This window comes from Protopterus annectens, chromosome 7.part0 (genome assembly GCF_019279795.1).
Source record: "Protopterus annectens isolate FY-2018-M chromosome 7.part0, PAN1.0, whole genome shotgun sequence".
NCBI classification, from domain to species: domain Eukaryota; kingdom Metazoa; phylum Chordata; order Ceratodontiformes; family Protopteridae; genus Protopterus; species Protopterus annectens.
This window is the reverse complement of record NC_056739.1, coordinates 854,326,624-854,342,740: the sequence shown is the minus strand read 5'-3', so window position 1 is coordinate 854,342,740 and position 16,117 is coordinate 854,326,624. Positions and strand designations below refer to the sequence as shown.

Here is a 16,117-nt window from a genome sequence, read left to right as displayed (position 1 = left end):
TATCTACTAATGCGATAGAAGAACCTTTGAAAGTAAGCTAATAGTTCAAAAGGTGTTAATAGGAGATGGAGATAAATTCAGAGATCTATATGGAATATTTCCAGTTTGATTATACTAGAAGGAACTGAAAGAGGTAAAAGTTGAGGAAAGGAGATGGAGAATCAGAGAAAAAAGAGGGAGGATTTTTAGTTTGTAGTGGTTAAAAATATGTAGCCAGTGACTCGGTTGAAATTTACATGATACCTTCTGTTTACACAACTGACATTTTATTTTTCTTGTAAGTGCTTTGTTTCTGTGCTCCTGTCATAATTATGCCACCCTTTCTCCCCTTTGTCAACCAGTCTTATTTGTTCTCCTGTCCTTTGTGATCATGAGAGCTGGCTGGTTTGTGGGGGAGGCCAGCATCCAGGCAGGCTCAGTGATATGGCATCCCAGGGCTGAGAGCATATTTAGGTCTAATCCCTATTGTGGGTGAAGGGATACAAAGCCCACCTCACCACAGGGACAACACTGCATTTACTGATGCAGGCTCTTGCAACCATGCATTTGGGAGTAGTGCTACACTGAAGAGGCTTGGTGGTAAAAATGCCTATCCCTGATACCACTACTTGCAGTACAACCCCCTCTGAGGGATTGTAGCGTGGAATGGCACTGTGCCACCTCCTCCCAGTTTAGGCATGCCAGTCTTCCTCTACCACCTCTGATGTTCATCGTGTTTCACTGTTGTAGTCATGACTGTAGGGTTCTCCCCTGCCGGCAGGCAGTCCTCGGTCGGCCAGAATCCCAAAGTCTGGGTCCGGCGTCGGCTGCTCAGCCATGCTCCCTGATGTCAGAGCGCCAGGAGTACAAAGCTGACAGCCGACGCCATGTTCCCCAGTCTTTCTTGCCGTGCGGTGATAGTTCGCAAGTGCTGGTCGGCTGACTCCTGACAATTTTTTCTAAACAAACTTCAGTCCGAAGACTTTCTTCTCCTACTCAAAGCTAAGTACCCCGTTGGGGAAACTTTTTCTTGCTCCAGTCCGATGTCAGAAAAAGTTAATAATTGTATTTCATGTGGGAAGCAAATACCTCATAAGGATTTTCATTCTTACTGTATTCCTTGCTTAGGCCCTGACCACGTAGTTGTCGGTTTTGTGCTAGATTCAATCAACGTACAATTAAACGAAGGTACGATTTTGCATTTCATTACTTCGGTAGGCGTTTTAATTACAAAATGTCGTCTGATACGGTTCCGGCTACCGGAGTTCACAAATGACGCAAGGACAAGGACAGGACTCCGAGGTCCAAATCAGACGATATCGTACAAGCAGAGCCAGCTTCAGGTTCGGCCGTCGTCAGTGAGGCGCTTTTGCAGCCCCTGTCGTCGGCCATTTCGGAACTGATGGCCAAAACGGACTCCCACGAGGAGCCAACTAGGCCTTTGAATATTTCTGTTGCAGGACCTTCAGATAATGCTCCTTCGGATGGGTCCGGAGCCGCTGTGCAGGTACCGGCTTCCGAAGGGGTTTTCAGGCCTACTCAACTTTTAATAAAGGCAAAGCCAAAGACTCCTTCCAAATCAAAGACTGCAGCCCAGGCCTCTTCTGATCCGGCACCCAAGTCTCAGAAACAGTTACTCAAGATGGCTGAAGACTTACTATGATTAGGGGTTCTCATCCCCCTCCAGATAAAAGGCCAAGGCAGGAAGTGTATTATGACTCCTCTGGTCAAGCTTCTGTTTCTTCAGTTTCTTCTTCTGACCAGGAATATTCTTTCCCTCCTTATGAGGATTCTGATGCTGAGGAATCCATTCCTTCAGCTTCTCCCCCTGAGGACTTTTCTTTTGGGGAAACTTTGCATGAAATGAGGGAACTTTTTCACTGGGAAGGACAGGAGTACTCGGAATCTAAGAAAAGACTTGGGGATTTTCTTCTTCTTCCCCAACATAGACCCCTGGCTTATTCCTCCTATTTTGGATATTGTGGATGATGCCTTTTCGGAGGCTAACTTAACTCCTGACTCTCTTCCTCCAGCTCCTGTTAAGCCAGACAGATATTATAGGGTTCCTGATTCCCACCAGTTTTTATACAAGAATCCTACTGCTGATCCTGAAACCATTTCTCAGGGCCCTAAGGGGGTTAAGGCCGCTTCTGCTAAAAACCCCATTCCCACTGAGAAGGATTCCAGATCTTTAGAAAGATGGGGCAAAAAAGTGTACACTTCTGCTACTTTATCTATTAGGGCTTTAAACTGTCAGTTTCATATGCTGAAATACCAACAATTTCTGCTGTGTGTTTTAAAACAAAAGTTAACTTCCATTTCCGCCTGTGCAGATAATAAGGAATTGCATGACTTAATGCATGCCACTGAACAAGTTGGGAAGCATGGTTTACACTGTGGATTTGATGCCTTAGAGGCTTCTTGTAGGGCTGCTGCCTCTGGCACAGTCATTAGAAGGCATGCATGGTTAAAGGAACAAAACTTGCCAGATCAAGTAAAAGCTAAATTATTGGATGCTCCTGTTCAGCATAATGTTTTGTTTGGATCTAAAGCTGAAGAGGTGATAAAGAAGATGGAGGACAAGGCAAAATCAATGCAAACGGTCAAAGATTTCTTACAAGTACAGCCACCCAGATTTAGTAGGAATTGGCGAACTAAAAATTGGTCCTTTCCCAATTCTGACAGGCCTCAGAGGGGTAGGTATAGATGCTCCCGAGGAAGGCCTCAAACACAAGCCTCTTATAGACCAAGACAGTGGACTGCTTCCACCCCTAGGGGAGGAGAGGACAGGTCACAAGCTCATAGAAAATAGACTCAATGACTCCCTCTGTTGGGCTGCAAGAACTTCTTGCCTGGAAGCCCCTCTCGGAGGAAAACTTTCTCTTTTTCACCTAAATTGGACTCATATAACCCAAGACAAGTGGGTTCTGGATGTGGTTTCAAGAGGTTACAAATTCCATTTTCATACCCTACCAAGACCAAGCGGATAGCCGGATCTTCCAAAACATCAATGGTTAGAGGCCTTAAACCAGGTGGAAGCTTTCTTGGCTATGAAAGCCATAAAACTGGTTCCACTTTCAGAGATGGGACAAGGTTTTTACTCAAGGCTCTTTCTAGCCCCCAGAAAGCAAAATTCGTGGAGACCCATTCTGGATCTGTCAGTCCTGAACACTTTTCTCGAGATACCAAAATTCAAGATGCTTACTCTACAGCAGCTACTTCCAATGCTGACCAAGAATGCATGGATGGTAACTTTGGATTTAAAGGAGGCATATTTACACATTCCCATCAGACAGGAATGCAGAAAATACCTCAGGTTCAAGGCCGGATTAAGGCACTATCAATTCTCTGCGCTGCCCTTTGGATTGTCTACTGCGCCCAGGGTCTTCACCAAATGCCTGGCTCCAGTAGTAGCTTATTGCAGACTCAAGGGAATTCAAATTTACCCTTATCTGGACGACTGTCTTATTCAGGCAGACAGCAAGGGTGTCTTACTCCAGCATCTAGAATTTGTTCAGAATCTTCTCAAGTTCTTGGGATTCACTGTAAACATAAAAAAGTAAAATTTGACACCCTCTCAACAGATAACATTTCTGGGTGCTCTTCTCAACACAACAACCCAGATGGCATTTCTGACATACGAAAAACAATTACAGCTGGCTTCAACTTTCAAAACCTTGGCAACTTTAACTCAGCTATCTGCAAGGAAATTCCTGCAGGCTTTGGGTTACATGGCCTCCTGCATCCTTCTCGTACCATATGCAAGACTACATATGAGGAAAATACAGTGGTACCTAAAAAGTGTATGGTCTCAGCATTGCCACAGTTTAGACATACAGATTAGCGTCCTGCCTTGTCTTCAAAAGGAATTCCTTTGGTAATCCAAGGCATGTACTCTAAACAAAGGAAAACCCTTCAGTCTGCCTCCAGCCACTCAGATACTAACCATGGACCCCTCAGATTATGCATGGGGAGCCCATTTTCAGGGCAACTGTCTGCAGGGCCTTTGGACAAAGGATCAAAAGCTCCTGCATATCAATTTAAAAGAAATGTTAGCCGTTCAGAAGGCTCTATTGGCCTTCAGGAATCTTCTACAACCAGGACAACTTCTGATACGAACAGACAACACCACAGTTATGTGGTACATAAACTAGCAAGGGGGATCTCATTCCTATCCCCTTTGCAGACTAGCCATGAATCTATGGAGCACAGCTCTAGCTTGCAAACTGGACCTTCAAGCTCAGTTTCTACCAGGGAAACAAAACTACCTAGCAGACAGTCTGAGCAGGAACCTGTCGGACCCACACGAATGGATGCTGGACACCGAAATATTCAAGATGATTACAGCAGTCTGGGGATGTCCTCACATAGACCTCTTTGCATCCCATCTCAATCATCAACTACAGATTTTTTGCACCAGGACATTCCACGAACTGGCTTGGAAAGTGGATGCACTATCATTCAGTTGGAGAAACCTCTCGGGGTATGCCTTCCCGCCTCTACCTCTTCTTCCTCAGGTGTTATTAAAGATCAAACAGGACAAGCCCAAGATGATAATCTTGCTGGCCCCAAATTGGCCACGACAGGTTTGGTACCCAACATTGAAAAACCTTTGTCTGGACCCCTCCTGGGTTTTACCACAAACTCCGAACCTTCTGTCCCAACACCAGGGTCAGGTTCTGCACTCCCATGTCAAAACTCTCAGCCTGGCGGCATGGTTAATCCAGGGTCTATGATTCATTCTCTCCTACCCAAGCAGGTTATGGATGTCATTTTAGAAGCCAGGCGTCCTAGCACTAGAAAATCTTATGCAGGAAAATGGAAAAGATTTTTCTCCTGGATGCAGGCTCGGGATTCAGATCCTCTTATTCCTAACATTCCTCTGATTTTACTTTATCTGACAGACCTCTTACATAAGGGTCTTTCTTTCTCTTCCATAAAAATACATGCCTCTGCTATTTCTGCTCATTATGATACAGACCCTCCAATCTTTTCCCACCAGCTCATGAGACAGTTTCTCAGAGGAGCTAAGAACTTAAGGCCCCCTAGATCTCCTCCCATTCCTGCTTGGGATCTCAACTATGTTTTGGAAAAGCTCACCTTACCTCCTTTTGAGCCCGCTGCCTCATCTGACATCAAGTTTTTATCTTTGAAGACAGCCATCCTGTTAGCTCTGACCTCTGCCATGAGGGTTTCAGAGTTGCAAGCTCTTATGGCTGTGGAACCTTATATTATTTTTCATCAAGACAGGGTGTCTTTAAGGACTAATCCTACTTTCATGCCTAAGGTGGTTTCCAAAGTGGCTTTAAATCAAGCTATTCACTTGCCAACTTTTTTCCCCACTCCTCAAAATAAGGGGGAAAGAATCTTGCATTCCTTGGATGTGCACAGACAACTACGTTTTTACCTGGGCAGAACCATGGACATCAGGAAATCAGAGCAGTTGTTTGTTTCTTATGCTTCAAGTTCCCAAGGTAAAGCCATTTCAAAACAGACCATTTCTAAATGGATTGCTCATGGAATCAGATTTTGGTATTCACACCATGGAAAGCAAATCCCAGGGAGTATAAGGACTCACTCTACCAGAGCTGCTGCCACTTCAGCTGCCTTCCTCAGGGGAGTGCCTACCAAAGACATTTTGGAAGCTGCAACTTGGAGTTCAGTGCATACTTTTTCCAAGCACTACAATCTACCTCTCTATTCTAAGTCTAGGGCAGGCTTTGCTTCTGCAGTCTTGCAGGGCCTTTTAGCCGCCCCCTCTATTTTATGACCACCTCCCTTTTACTCTGCTTTGGGATTCAACCCTACAGTCATGACTGCAACAGTGAAACACGATGAACATAGTACAGTTGTGTACACTTACCATAAATGTAGATGTTCGAGTGTCTTCAGTGTTGCAGTCTGGGTTACCCTCCCTCCTATCCCCTCTTATTTTTTCCTTTGTGTGGTTCCCTTCTTTACCCTTCTTCTAAGGTGTATTTGCAAAGGGTACGGGATCTTACTCATTTTGGAACACCTGACATCTGGGGCAAGAAAAACTGGAGAACATGGCGTCGGCTGTCAGCTTTGTACTCCTGGCGCTCTGACGTCAGGGAGCATGGCTGAGCAGCCGACGCCGGACCCAGACTTTGGGATTCTGGCCGACCGAGGACTGCCTGCCGGCAGGGGAGAACCCTACAGTCATGACTGCAACAGTGAAGACACTCGAACATCTACATTTATGGTAAGTGTACACAACTGTACTTTATGCTCCTGAGTCACTAATTGATTTTGGGGTGCCTGGGGTATAGTCAGGATTTTATTTCTCTGCATCACCAGACCTGGCATCTGATTCAAGTTTGAAGGGCCTAAAGCATAAAAACTACAAATACCGTCTCAAAGCCGGTCTCTTGTCTCAGAAGAGGCTCAACCAGACCCTGTTCTGTCAGATCTATTACACATTCAGAAGTCCATTGGTATTAGAAACACCCATTCAAGGAACCTCAGCCTTAACAAAAATTGCTGGAGGGATAGGTATATATCTGAGAAAGTGCCACTTCTATGTAACATATTTAGTGTTCGCATAAAATAGAGTACGTCTCTTCATCTATTCAAACTTAACTTGGATGAATGGATGGGTAACTGAAAAATCACCTCTGGTTTAACACAAGTGGCCTTGTGGATAAAGGAAAATGTGCAGTTAACCTAGTATATATTTGTCTGACCCGTCTTTGGAGATAAATATTGCACAATATAAGGCCTAGTAATTACTGTAGGAATGCAGGGCTTTGCTTTTTAAGATCCTCACAAGTCAGTAGCCTGGTAAGTACCTATGAATGTTGCTAGGGTTTTTACAGTCGCTAATATGGAAGGGAACCTTATCGCATAGGTAAGGGAAACACTAAGTGAGGAGTTTATCCAAGAACACTATGCCTCCTCTGCCACTCCCTTGGCCAGTTTGTCCATCCATCTGTCTGCCTATGAAAATATTTGGTAGACTTTTATTCTGAAGCTTTATATTTCTGTCTGAAAAAAAATAGTCTGCCATCATTAGTTGGAAGGATTAGTTAAGTTTTTTGAATTAATGTCAGTGTTTCTTCCTTTAGAACTTGCTCAGACCCAAAAATAAATGTGAATGGACAGTCTTGTCAGACAGGGTTCACATTTTAAAATGTTCAGAAACTGTCATTTTCAATCTTCTGATACAGTCCCCAAAAAGTTTAAAGCCTTTATCCTTTTGAAAAAGCTCAGAAATACCTCTTGACTTAATGTGAAAGGGAGCATGGATGTCCCAGGGTTTGAATCCTGAAAATTTTTTTTCAAGTTTTTTTTTTTTTTTTTAACCAATAAAACATGCAGCCATCTCTCTTAATTGTGGCATTATAGAATATGCAGACCACATTGTTTCTTTTAGGCCAAGCCATTTGGCTTTTAATAGTTGCTTTAATCACCTCCGTAAACAACTTTGCCATATTACAAGGGCGTCCATTTGTGTTGTTCTCAGCCTTTGTGTTAAAATTGAACCAGGTGCATACTCTGTGTACCTATTCTGTTTAGCGTTTCTTAGGACTCTTCATTTTACCAGGAATCTTCTTCCACTACAGGTAAGAGTTTATTTTTTCCTTTAATTCATTACTATCAATATTAGTAATATCAATAATAAATTATCAAGCAATTTGCCAAGGTAAGAATAAACAACTGACCAGGAAGTCAAAGACCACAGCAGATGAAGTTGTTTGTTCTTTGCTTGGATTTCTGTTCCAGTTCCAGGTACTTCTCGTTTTTTTGTGGTAATTTACCAAGTTACATTATTAAGCATTTAGTTGTTTCAGTGATACGTGAAATCACAGGTGTGTATTAGCTCCCATTATTATTTCCACCATCAAAGGACAGATCTGAGGCATCAGACCAGCATGCTAATATGTTTCTCCATTTCCTTCATATTGTCACTCAAAGCTTCCACAGTGTTCACAAAACACCTCTGGTCTTTCTCCTTACACAATTACTGCATTACTTCCTGCACATACATTTCCTTGTGCAGCAGGCTGAAATAAAATAAAATAAAGAAAACATTGAATCACCTTCAGAAAGAAAGGAGGTATTTCCATGATGTCTTCACTAGTGGCCCCTTCATGAAAACCACTGTATGCAGTTTACGGGCTGTGGATAAGGATGTGCATGTTAGCAACTGCAGCAGATTTGGTCACTTCATTGCCAGTTTTACGCTTTGCATGTGTAAAGTGGTTTGAGATAAGAGATGTGTTGTCTAAACATACCCCTCAACTGTACAGATTTTTGTTAGAATCTCCAGATTTTTCTTAATATTTTTGATCTGTTCTGTACAAAATCTGTGGTTTTCTGTCAAGTCACTAAATAATGACATACATTTGAGTATCAGTTCCCTTATCTTTCCGAAAATAACAATGCAAAATCCTGTTTCCTAGTAACTTTATATGCTCATAGAAGCAATATTTAAAGTATGCCCCTGTTTTGGGGCCTTTGCCCCACCATTATTTCAAGCTTTGTCCAGATTTCCTGTGCTAATAGGTGAGATGCATGTGTGTAAGCAAGATCGTTTGTCACATCATTGTACTTGAAATGAGGTTGGTCCTTACACTGCAGGCCTTACACAGACACCTTCTTCTGGGTGCAGATACCTTCCACATGAAGGATATGGCAGTGGTGTGGTACATCAGTAAATAGGAGGGACAACATCTTATCCACTGTGTTAGGAGGCGATCTAGATATTCAAAACGAGCCATGTTCTCAGCAGTTTCACATATAAATGCACATTCTAAGCCAAAGCATTCTCAAGCTTGTACAATGTAAATTCTACTGAAATGTATTCATTAAAAGCTGGCTGCTTTAAACAAATGACCTTTCTGCTTAAGCACTGCTGTCTTCATAGACTTCCAAGATGGCTACACACTGAGTAACAGTTTAATTTCAGTTTCCCCAGTGTGAAAACAGAAACTCAGAAAAGAGAGAGAGTGAATTTGACTTTTTGGGTAAATTTTAGTTACTGGTCAGTTAGTGCATTGCATAGATGCTAACAAAGAAGAAATTTAGAGAACCTGAAAGAAAATCAACCACAAAACGTGAGGAGAAGATACTGGCTGGGAAGAATCCTGCAGCTGTTCAGTCAAAAGTAGTTCAAGCTTCAGATTTAAAGCAAGATATGACTTCCAGTAAATCTAGATGAAAAAATAAGTCAAATGTGCTCAAAGCTTAACGAAATAAATGAAACGCTGAAGGTGTATATCAACTCAAATAAAAAGAGAAGAAGTTTAAACATATATTCCGATGTGCTGATAAAACTGTAACATTCAGAAGTCGAAGTGAAGAAAAGGCTGTGGCTGTGTGTGAGACTGCTCAAGAAGAGATGCTTCAAAAATGGTAGAATTAGAGGACAGAAGAAGACCTGAGATTTTCAGCCTCACCAGATCAACTGTTTGACCCAGTAGTCAGGGACTTAGGGACACAGATAGTAATCTAGCCTTTGATCATCACGTGTCTACAGTGGTGAGGAAATTATTCTATGTTGCACAACTTATAAACAAAGGTATGGCATCTAAGTCCAAGGAAGTAATTGTTCCACTGTATTCGACATTCATCAGACCTATCGGTGAGTACAATGCCCCCTTTGGTATGTACCTAACCAGGCATATCCAACAGCTGGAATGTCCACAGAGGTTCCTTACTAAAAGAATACAGAGCGTAAGTAATGTCCTGTGCAGACCGCCTCAAGGCCCTATCTCTGTATTCTGTCTCCTACAGGCTTTTGAGGGGAGGGCTTTGCCTGGCATACGGGGCATTGTCAGACCCCACTCTGATGGACCTCCTGCATATCCACAAAACAAACAGCACCAGAATTACCGGTTCTAAAGACTTAAACCTTGCCTGTGATATACATAAGATCTGCTGGAGAGATAGGTAATGTATCCTAGAGACTACCCCGTCAATGGAACAGGCTCCCCATCCATGTGAAGCAGAGTTCCTCCCTAACCCAATTCAAGTGCAACTTGGACAATTGGATGGGAAACTGGAAATTCATCCCTGGTTTGGCACCTATATCTCTAATGGACAGAGGTAACCTGTAAATGGTTCATCTCCCAGGCTCATGCTTACACTTATCAAGGGTATCAAAACTTGTCAGAGATTTGGGATGCATGGCTAGGCTTAAAAAAAGCCCTTGTGGTCATTATCCTAGTCAACACCTATGAACCTGTGGAAAGAACAGACTGCATTAATTTTATGAAAGCACAAATAAGTAACTGTACTTCTATTTCACAGTGGGAGTTGTTAATTCAAAGGGCGCATCATGTGTATGCTCCAAACCTCGCCATTAGAAAGCAGCCAAGACTTATATTATTAAAGGTGAAATCCTGCAAGCAGAAAGAGAGGATTCTGACAAAACTGAGGCAGAAGGGCAAAATACTAAAATTTGGAGATGGAGTGTTTATGGAAAATTATTTCCTGTACACCAGGCAGAAAAGGAGCAAATTTATGCCAGCAATCAGGGAATGTCAAGAAGCAAGTGTGAAATTCAAGCTGCTGTATCCGGCTGCCTTCAGAATGTTTTTTCCCTGGATGATTAGCCGTTTTTTGAAGCAGAACAGGCTAAGAAGGAAATAACAAAAAGTTTGTCCACCAAAAAGTGAGCTATCAAACAGGAGGCGGCTCTGCCTCTTATTCTTTTGATGATAAAGCTCATGGAAATAACCTTAGAGCCTTCTACAGCTGTGTCCAAAACGTCAAGGGCGGCACACAGCAATGTGCTATTATGGTGGTTAATGGTGCTACATTCATTGACCCTGGTGATATAGCAAACCTGTTAGCAGTCAAATTCATTTCCAACTTTACCTCCACCCCCAATCATCCCCTCAAAAGACCTCAAACATAAACTTTCCTGCCATAACTTGGAAGCATGTACTGGCTGCATTCACTCAAGCCAATAATATGGCCTCATTGGGTCCCAGTAACATCCCAGGATGCCTCCTGGAGTCATTATTTAACTATAGTCTTAAAACAGGTTTTGTGCCACATGAATAGAAAACTGCAACGGTCAAACACCATCATAAGAGAGGATCTTAAACAGATCCTGGAAACTACTGACCCAGTAGACTGACTAGTCTTCTTTACAAAGCCATGGAAAGAATTATTGAGGACATAGGAGCCCTCCAGACACTGGATCCATCCCAGTTTGGCTTTGTCAAAGGAAGGTCATGCTTACTGAATCTGGTGGATGACTTTGAAAAGGTCACTAAGGCAATGGATGAAGGAAAAGTGGTGCATACTGCTTGCCTAGATCAGGCCAAAGCATTTGATATAGTACCCCACTGGGGCATTGTCAACAAACTTATCAAGCTAGGTATAATCACCTTTATAACAGACTGGATAGGTAGCGGGCTCACTGATAGGACCCATCAGGTTAGAATCAGTGAGGCCATCTCCACAAAGAGGCTAGTCACCACTGGAGTCCCCCAGGGCTCTATGCTGGGCCCACTCCTCTTGGAGATCTATTTCTCGGATGTCAAAGCCAATGTCAAAGGCCTTTGGCTGATCAACTTCTCAGATGATTGCAAACTGGGTGCAGTCATTGATCCCCCCCACACACACACACACACAAGATGTGAACACCCTTCAGGAAGGTCTAATTTAGACAAATACTTAGTGCCAAAGCCATGGCTTAAAACTCAATACCAAGAAATGCTCTGTAATAAGTTCTGGGAAGTCTACCACCCCATGTTACTATGTCCTCAATAAAACACCCTTAGAAGTTGATTAACCAGTCAGGGATCTGGGAACTCATGTAGACAGTAACCTAACCTTTGACCAGCATGTGTCCAAGGTAGAAAAAAAATCCTATGTTGCTCAACTTGTAAGCAAGGGCATGACATAATTTTTGGGAGTATAATGAATTGGCAGGCTTTAAAAATTCTCTACAGAGTACTCTGTTTCAAATGCAGGGTGTGTAAGTTGGTGTAACTAAGGATTTTTTTTTTTTTTTTTTTTTTAAGTAGGATACAGGATCTGAATTGCCTAGACACAATAATGCCTTGTTAAGTTTAATTGTAGTGGTCATCAAAAAAACAATTAACTAGAAAATGGAAATCAGCGTCTAAACCAACCATATTTGAAGTGATGAATGTAGTAACAGTGATGAAACAACTAGAAGTGAAATCTTTAGAAAAGGGTAGGAGCAGATTACATAGGAAAAATGGGAATTGTGGGGAAAAATACATGCAGAATATTGTTTTTGAGGTGGAACGAGGTTTAATGGAAGGCAGAAATTGAAAGAGCTGTGTAATGCTGGATTGACAATGACTGTACAGAGCATTATATGTGATGTATAATGTTTGTAATTGAGAATATGCCAGTATGGTTTATTTATATAAAAGTATGATCGCCCATGTCATAAGTGATAATTCAGTAAAGATGATTAAAAATTTTAAACTGCATTCTTCACAGTTTAATAGTTATAGAGATGGTAATCTGTCTGTGTTTTTATAAATCAGAATAAACTGAAATGCAAAGAAAAACTATGACATGAAATGGAGGCTGTGGTGTCTTCACAGGCATTGTGAGGATAGTACATTACAAAGACTTGTAATGTTTACAAAAACTTTGTGATGAGTAAAGGGAGGAAAAACATGTTGTAAAGCTGAAAGATTTCTGGATAAAGCTGGCATTCAAAGTTGCCAAGAAGTGCATCAGTAACGTTATTGTCAAGTTTAAGGATGCATTTGTCTCTGATCTAGAAATAGTTTCAGAATGGTTCAAGAGTAAACACACTGTTATCCTTCATATAGCTGAGTAGTTTGCTGCTGTAAACTGACTGCAGCTTAGATATATTACTATCCATCCTTTCACTTCACTATAATGACAGGCAGGTCTGCAGCTTTACTTCAGTGTAACCTGATGCAGTGAACCCTTGTGCAGATCTTCAGTCAATATTCCTAAACCTCTTCAGGGAGATTGACAACCCTTTAATTCATGTCTGTACCCGCTGCCTGGGACTTTCCAGTGTATGAGTGTGCCGAAGTGCCAAAATGGTCCTGTACTGAACTGCACTGTACTGAGATTGAGAATTTCCAGCCGTCACTTCTTGCTTTTCCAATGAAAATGCAAGACGAACACATCAATAATCAGCGTGAAAATGTCTTACTATTTTTGTTCTTGATCCCAGCATAGATTTTCAGTTGACTGTAGCATTGTGAATGCTACCTGGTTTCATATTGATGGTTACAAACAAGCACAAAGGATAGACTACAGGTGATAACTTTTTGCACCTCTCCAAGGCTTATGAACTTGTTAGATCAGGAGCTCTTGCATCAGTAAACTGGAATGGCGTAATAGATGGTTTGAAAGCTGCTTCAAGAGAATTATTTATGCATTTTGTACATATTTATTTTCCTCTGGGAGTCCTGTCAGTTGAACTATTGCAGCAGTGTGGCATTCTGTTACCCTTCCACTGTCCTCTACCCAGAGTTCTAATCTTGGGTACCTGGTTTGCCGTCTTAGCCAGGGTCACCAGTCACCCCAAACAACGGCAAGTTTCAGTGCATGTTCCGTAATTTGGCTTGCTTGTAGTGGAGGTCCTACTCTGTTGATAGACAACTGCATGAAATGAGGAGTGGCCTAGGATTGCCAGTGGCCCTTTCCATAGGAGACCTCTCCTCCCAAACCTTCCTGCACTTCTGAGCTCTAGTATTTACCAGAGCCACAGAAACTGGCATCCACATGCCAGCACATCACCTCCAACCTTGCCTTTTGATAAGTGGTGATCAGCCAAAGTCTCATCATTCCTCTCATCCCACACATCTGCTCTAACAAGTTGAATTTGGGTCACCCAACTGTGTCAGTCATACAGTGAAGTCTGTGAAGCCAGTAGTAAAGGTGCTTTTGTATTAGTTAAAATACTGAATTCCATCAATTTATCCCCCATATGCCAGTGGAGCTGGCTGTCAGAAAATAATATTGAAGACAAAAGTTGTGGGGTGTTCTTTCTTCCAATGCAGAGACTGGGGCAGCAGTGCTACAAGGATGTACATTATACTTCATACTTTTCTACCTGTGTGTAGTCTTCTGTGCATATGACAATTGTAATGATGTGCTTTTACAGCTCTCCTCAAGTAGGAAAGCTTTGAAAAGATGAAAACATTTTTTTTTTTTTTTTTCTTTTCTTTTTTTTTGTAAATAAAGCCAGCCTGATTGCTAGTGCCTCAGCATCACCGGGTTAGTATGAAGATACTGAAGCTGTGCAGAACCCCCTCTCCCATTACACTTAAATGCATAGATTTTAGCTTCTTTGCTCAAGGATTCTGGACATAAACAAAAATAGTGGTGGCCCAAAACAGGGGCACATTTTAAATCCATCCATCATCAACCCCCTTTCCCAGTTTGCACACGTGGACGGGGTGTCACTTCAGCAGATTCACTTAAGTTAATAGAAGAATAAGTTTTGCATCAATGTGCTTTTTATGATGGTCTGTCTGGCATTATTGACCAAGTGTAATCCTCAGTAATTTACAATAAAATCAAATATTTTTTGAAGGATAGGGCAGTAATATGAGGCAAAAATCAGAGATTTTCTGCAGTATTCTGGTCAGCTGGCCAGTATGCTTTCATGCTGAGTGGCTGAATGAGAATACAGAGCAGGAGTTAAAGGGAGTTGAAAATTAGTAATTTCATATGTAGCCAAGTCTGTGAAGCCACTGGTACAGGTGTTTTTGGCTTAGTTGGAATACTGGTACCATAATTTTCCACTGCATCCACTTTTATAGCCTTGTATGCTTACACACCATATTCAGCAGTGCCTGTTGTCTTTTATTCCATTCTGTTATTTCTGCTATTCTGGTAACAGGCAGCATCATAAGTCAATTTATTTTGTCTGAAAAACTGACTTCCACTGAAGCAGTGATTTTCCTCCAGCCATCTTGACTGTGGTCTTACAATTTGCCATATAAGGCAATGCCTTTGGTTAGGCTAAAGTACGGGTTACAAACTGTGGATAGGGCTTTCTGTCTCCATGAACCAGACTATGGAACAGCTTTTCCCTGGGATGCAGGATGTGTGTGTTTTCGAAACTTTCGGAAGTTTTTTAGAGCTACGTATAGTGCAGATTATGCAATTTGTGATATGCACATGTATGTGCTGCCTTAAGTAGGGTATCTGCTTAGATTTGTCATTATAGGCACTATTTACAGATGCATGTATTGTTATTAGATGAGACCTAACATCATGTTAACTAGTATTTTCCATTTTTTTGTTATTTCTCCCCTGTTGTATATGATTTATGGTGTGGCTGAAAAAGATCTGTATATATTAGACTATACACACACACACACACACACACACACGTATATATATATATATATATATATATAAGTTAAATGCTTTCAGGCTGGGGCACAGACTAGAACAAGCATAACCACATTCATTCAGAAAGTAAGCAAATATATGTGGAATTTATCTACTTTTAGTAGTAATAGTCTTAAGTTTAATTCATACTGATTTACTTTTTTTGTAGATCTGAAAACTCTCGTTTGGCAAATAAGATGAATTTGTTTTTCTTCTTCAAAGATGATGAAAGATTAAGAGGTAAATTAACTTCCTAGTGTGTGTGTGTGTGTGTGTGTATATATATATATATATATATATATATATATATATATATATATATATATATATATATAATTTATTTGCAGCCTGCTTAACATGTCTGTTTCCATTTCTTTTATTTGTAACCTTGTTAATGTAGTCATTTTAATATGCACCATGAAATCCATAATAGTCAGTGGTGGTAATGTATATTTTTACTATGTTGTATTACTAAAGATTAATCTGCCCTTTCAGTTATGTCTGTCAATGTCATTTCTACAACAAAACCCAAGAGCTTTACTCCAGATTTGTATATTACAGCCACAACAGTTAGACGGGAACCAGTTGCTAACTGTAGTACTTCAGTGACTTGGCAGGCCACTGACGGAAGGAAGTGTTAACAGCTGATGTGACATGCCTTCCTCAACAGACAGAACTTTTTTGTTCCCGTTGATTGGGCTGTGCCTTTCTAATGGAAACTTTGGCAACTGTAGATTTTATTAAACTACAGCTGCACTGTGACATTATTAAAAACAGCTCTGTACATCTGTATTGC

At 41.4% G+C, this 16,117-nt stretch overlaps 1 protein-coding gene across 2 annotated transcripts in view; it reads left to right on the top strand.

Moving 5' to 3' along the window:
- The window catches only part of NOL8 (nucleolar protein 8), a 1,174,909-nt gene that overhangs the window by 1,091,398 nt on the left and 67,394 nt on the right, over positions 1–16,117 (top strand). For both annotated transcript variants that reach the window (XM_044077406.1, XM_044077405.1), the window contains exon 15: positions 15,491–15,561. In XM_044077406.1, coding sequence (XP_043933341.1) covers positions 15,491–15,561 — 71 coding nt within the window. The remainder of the gene's footprint in view (positions 1–15,490; positions 15,562–16,117) is intronic.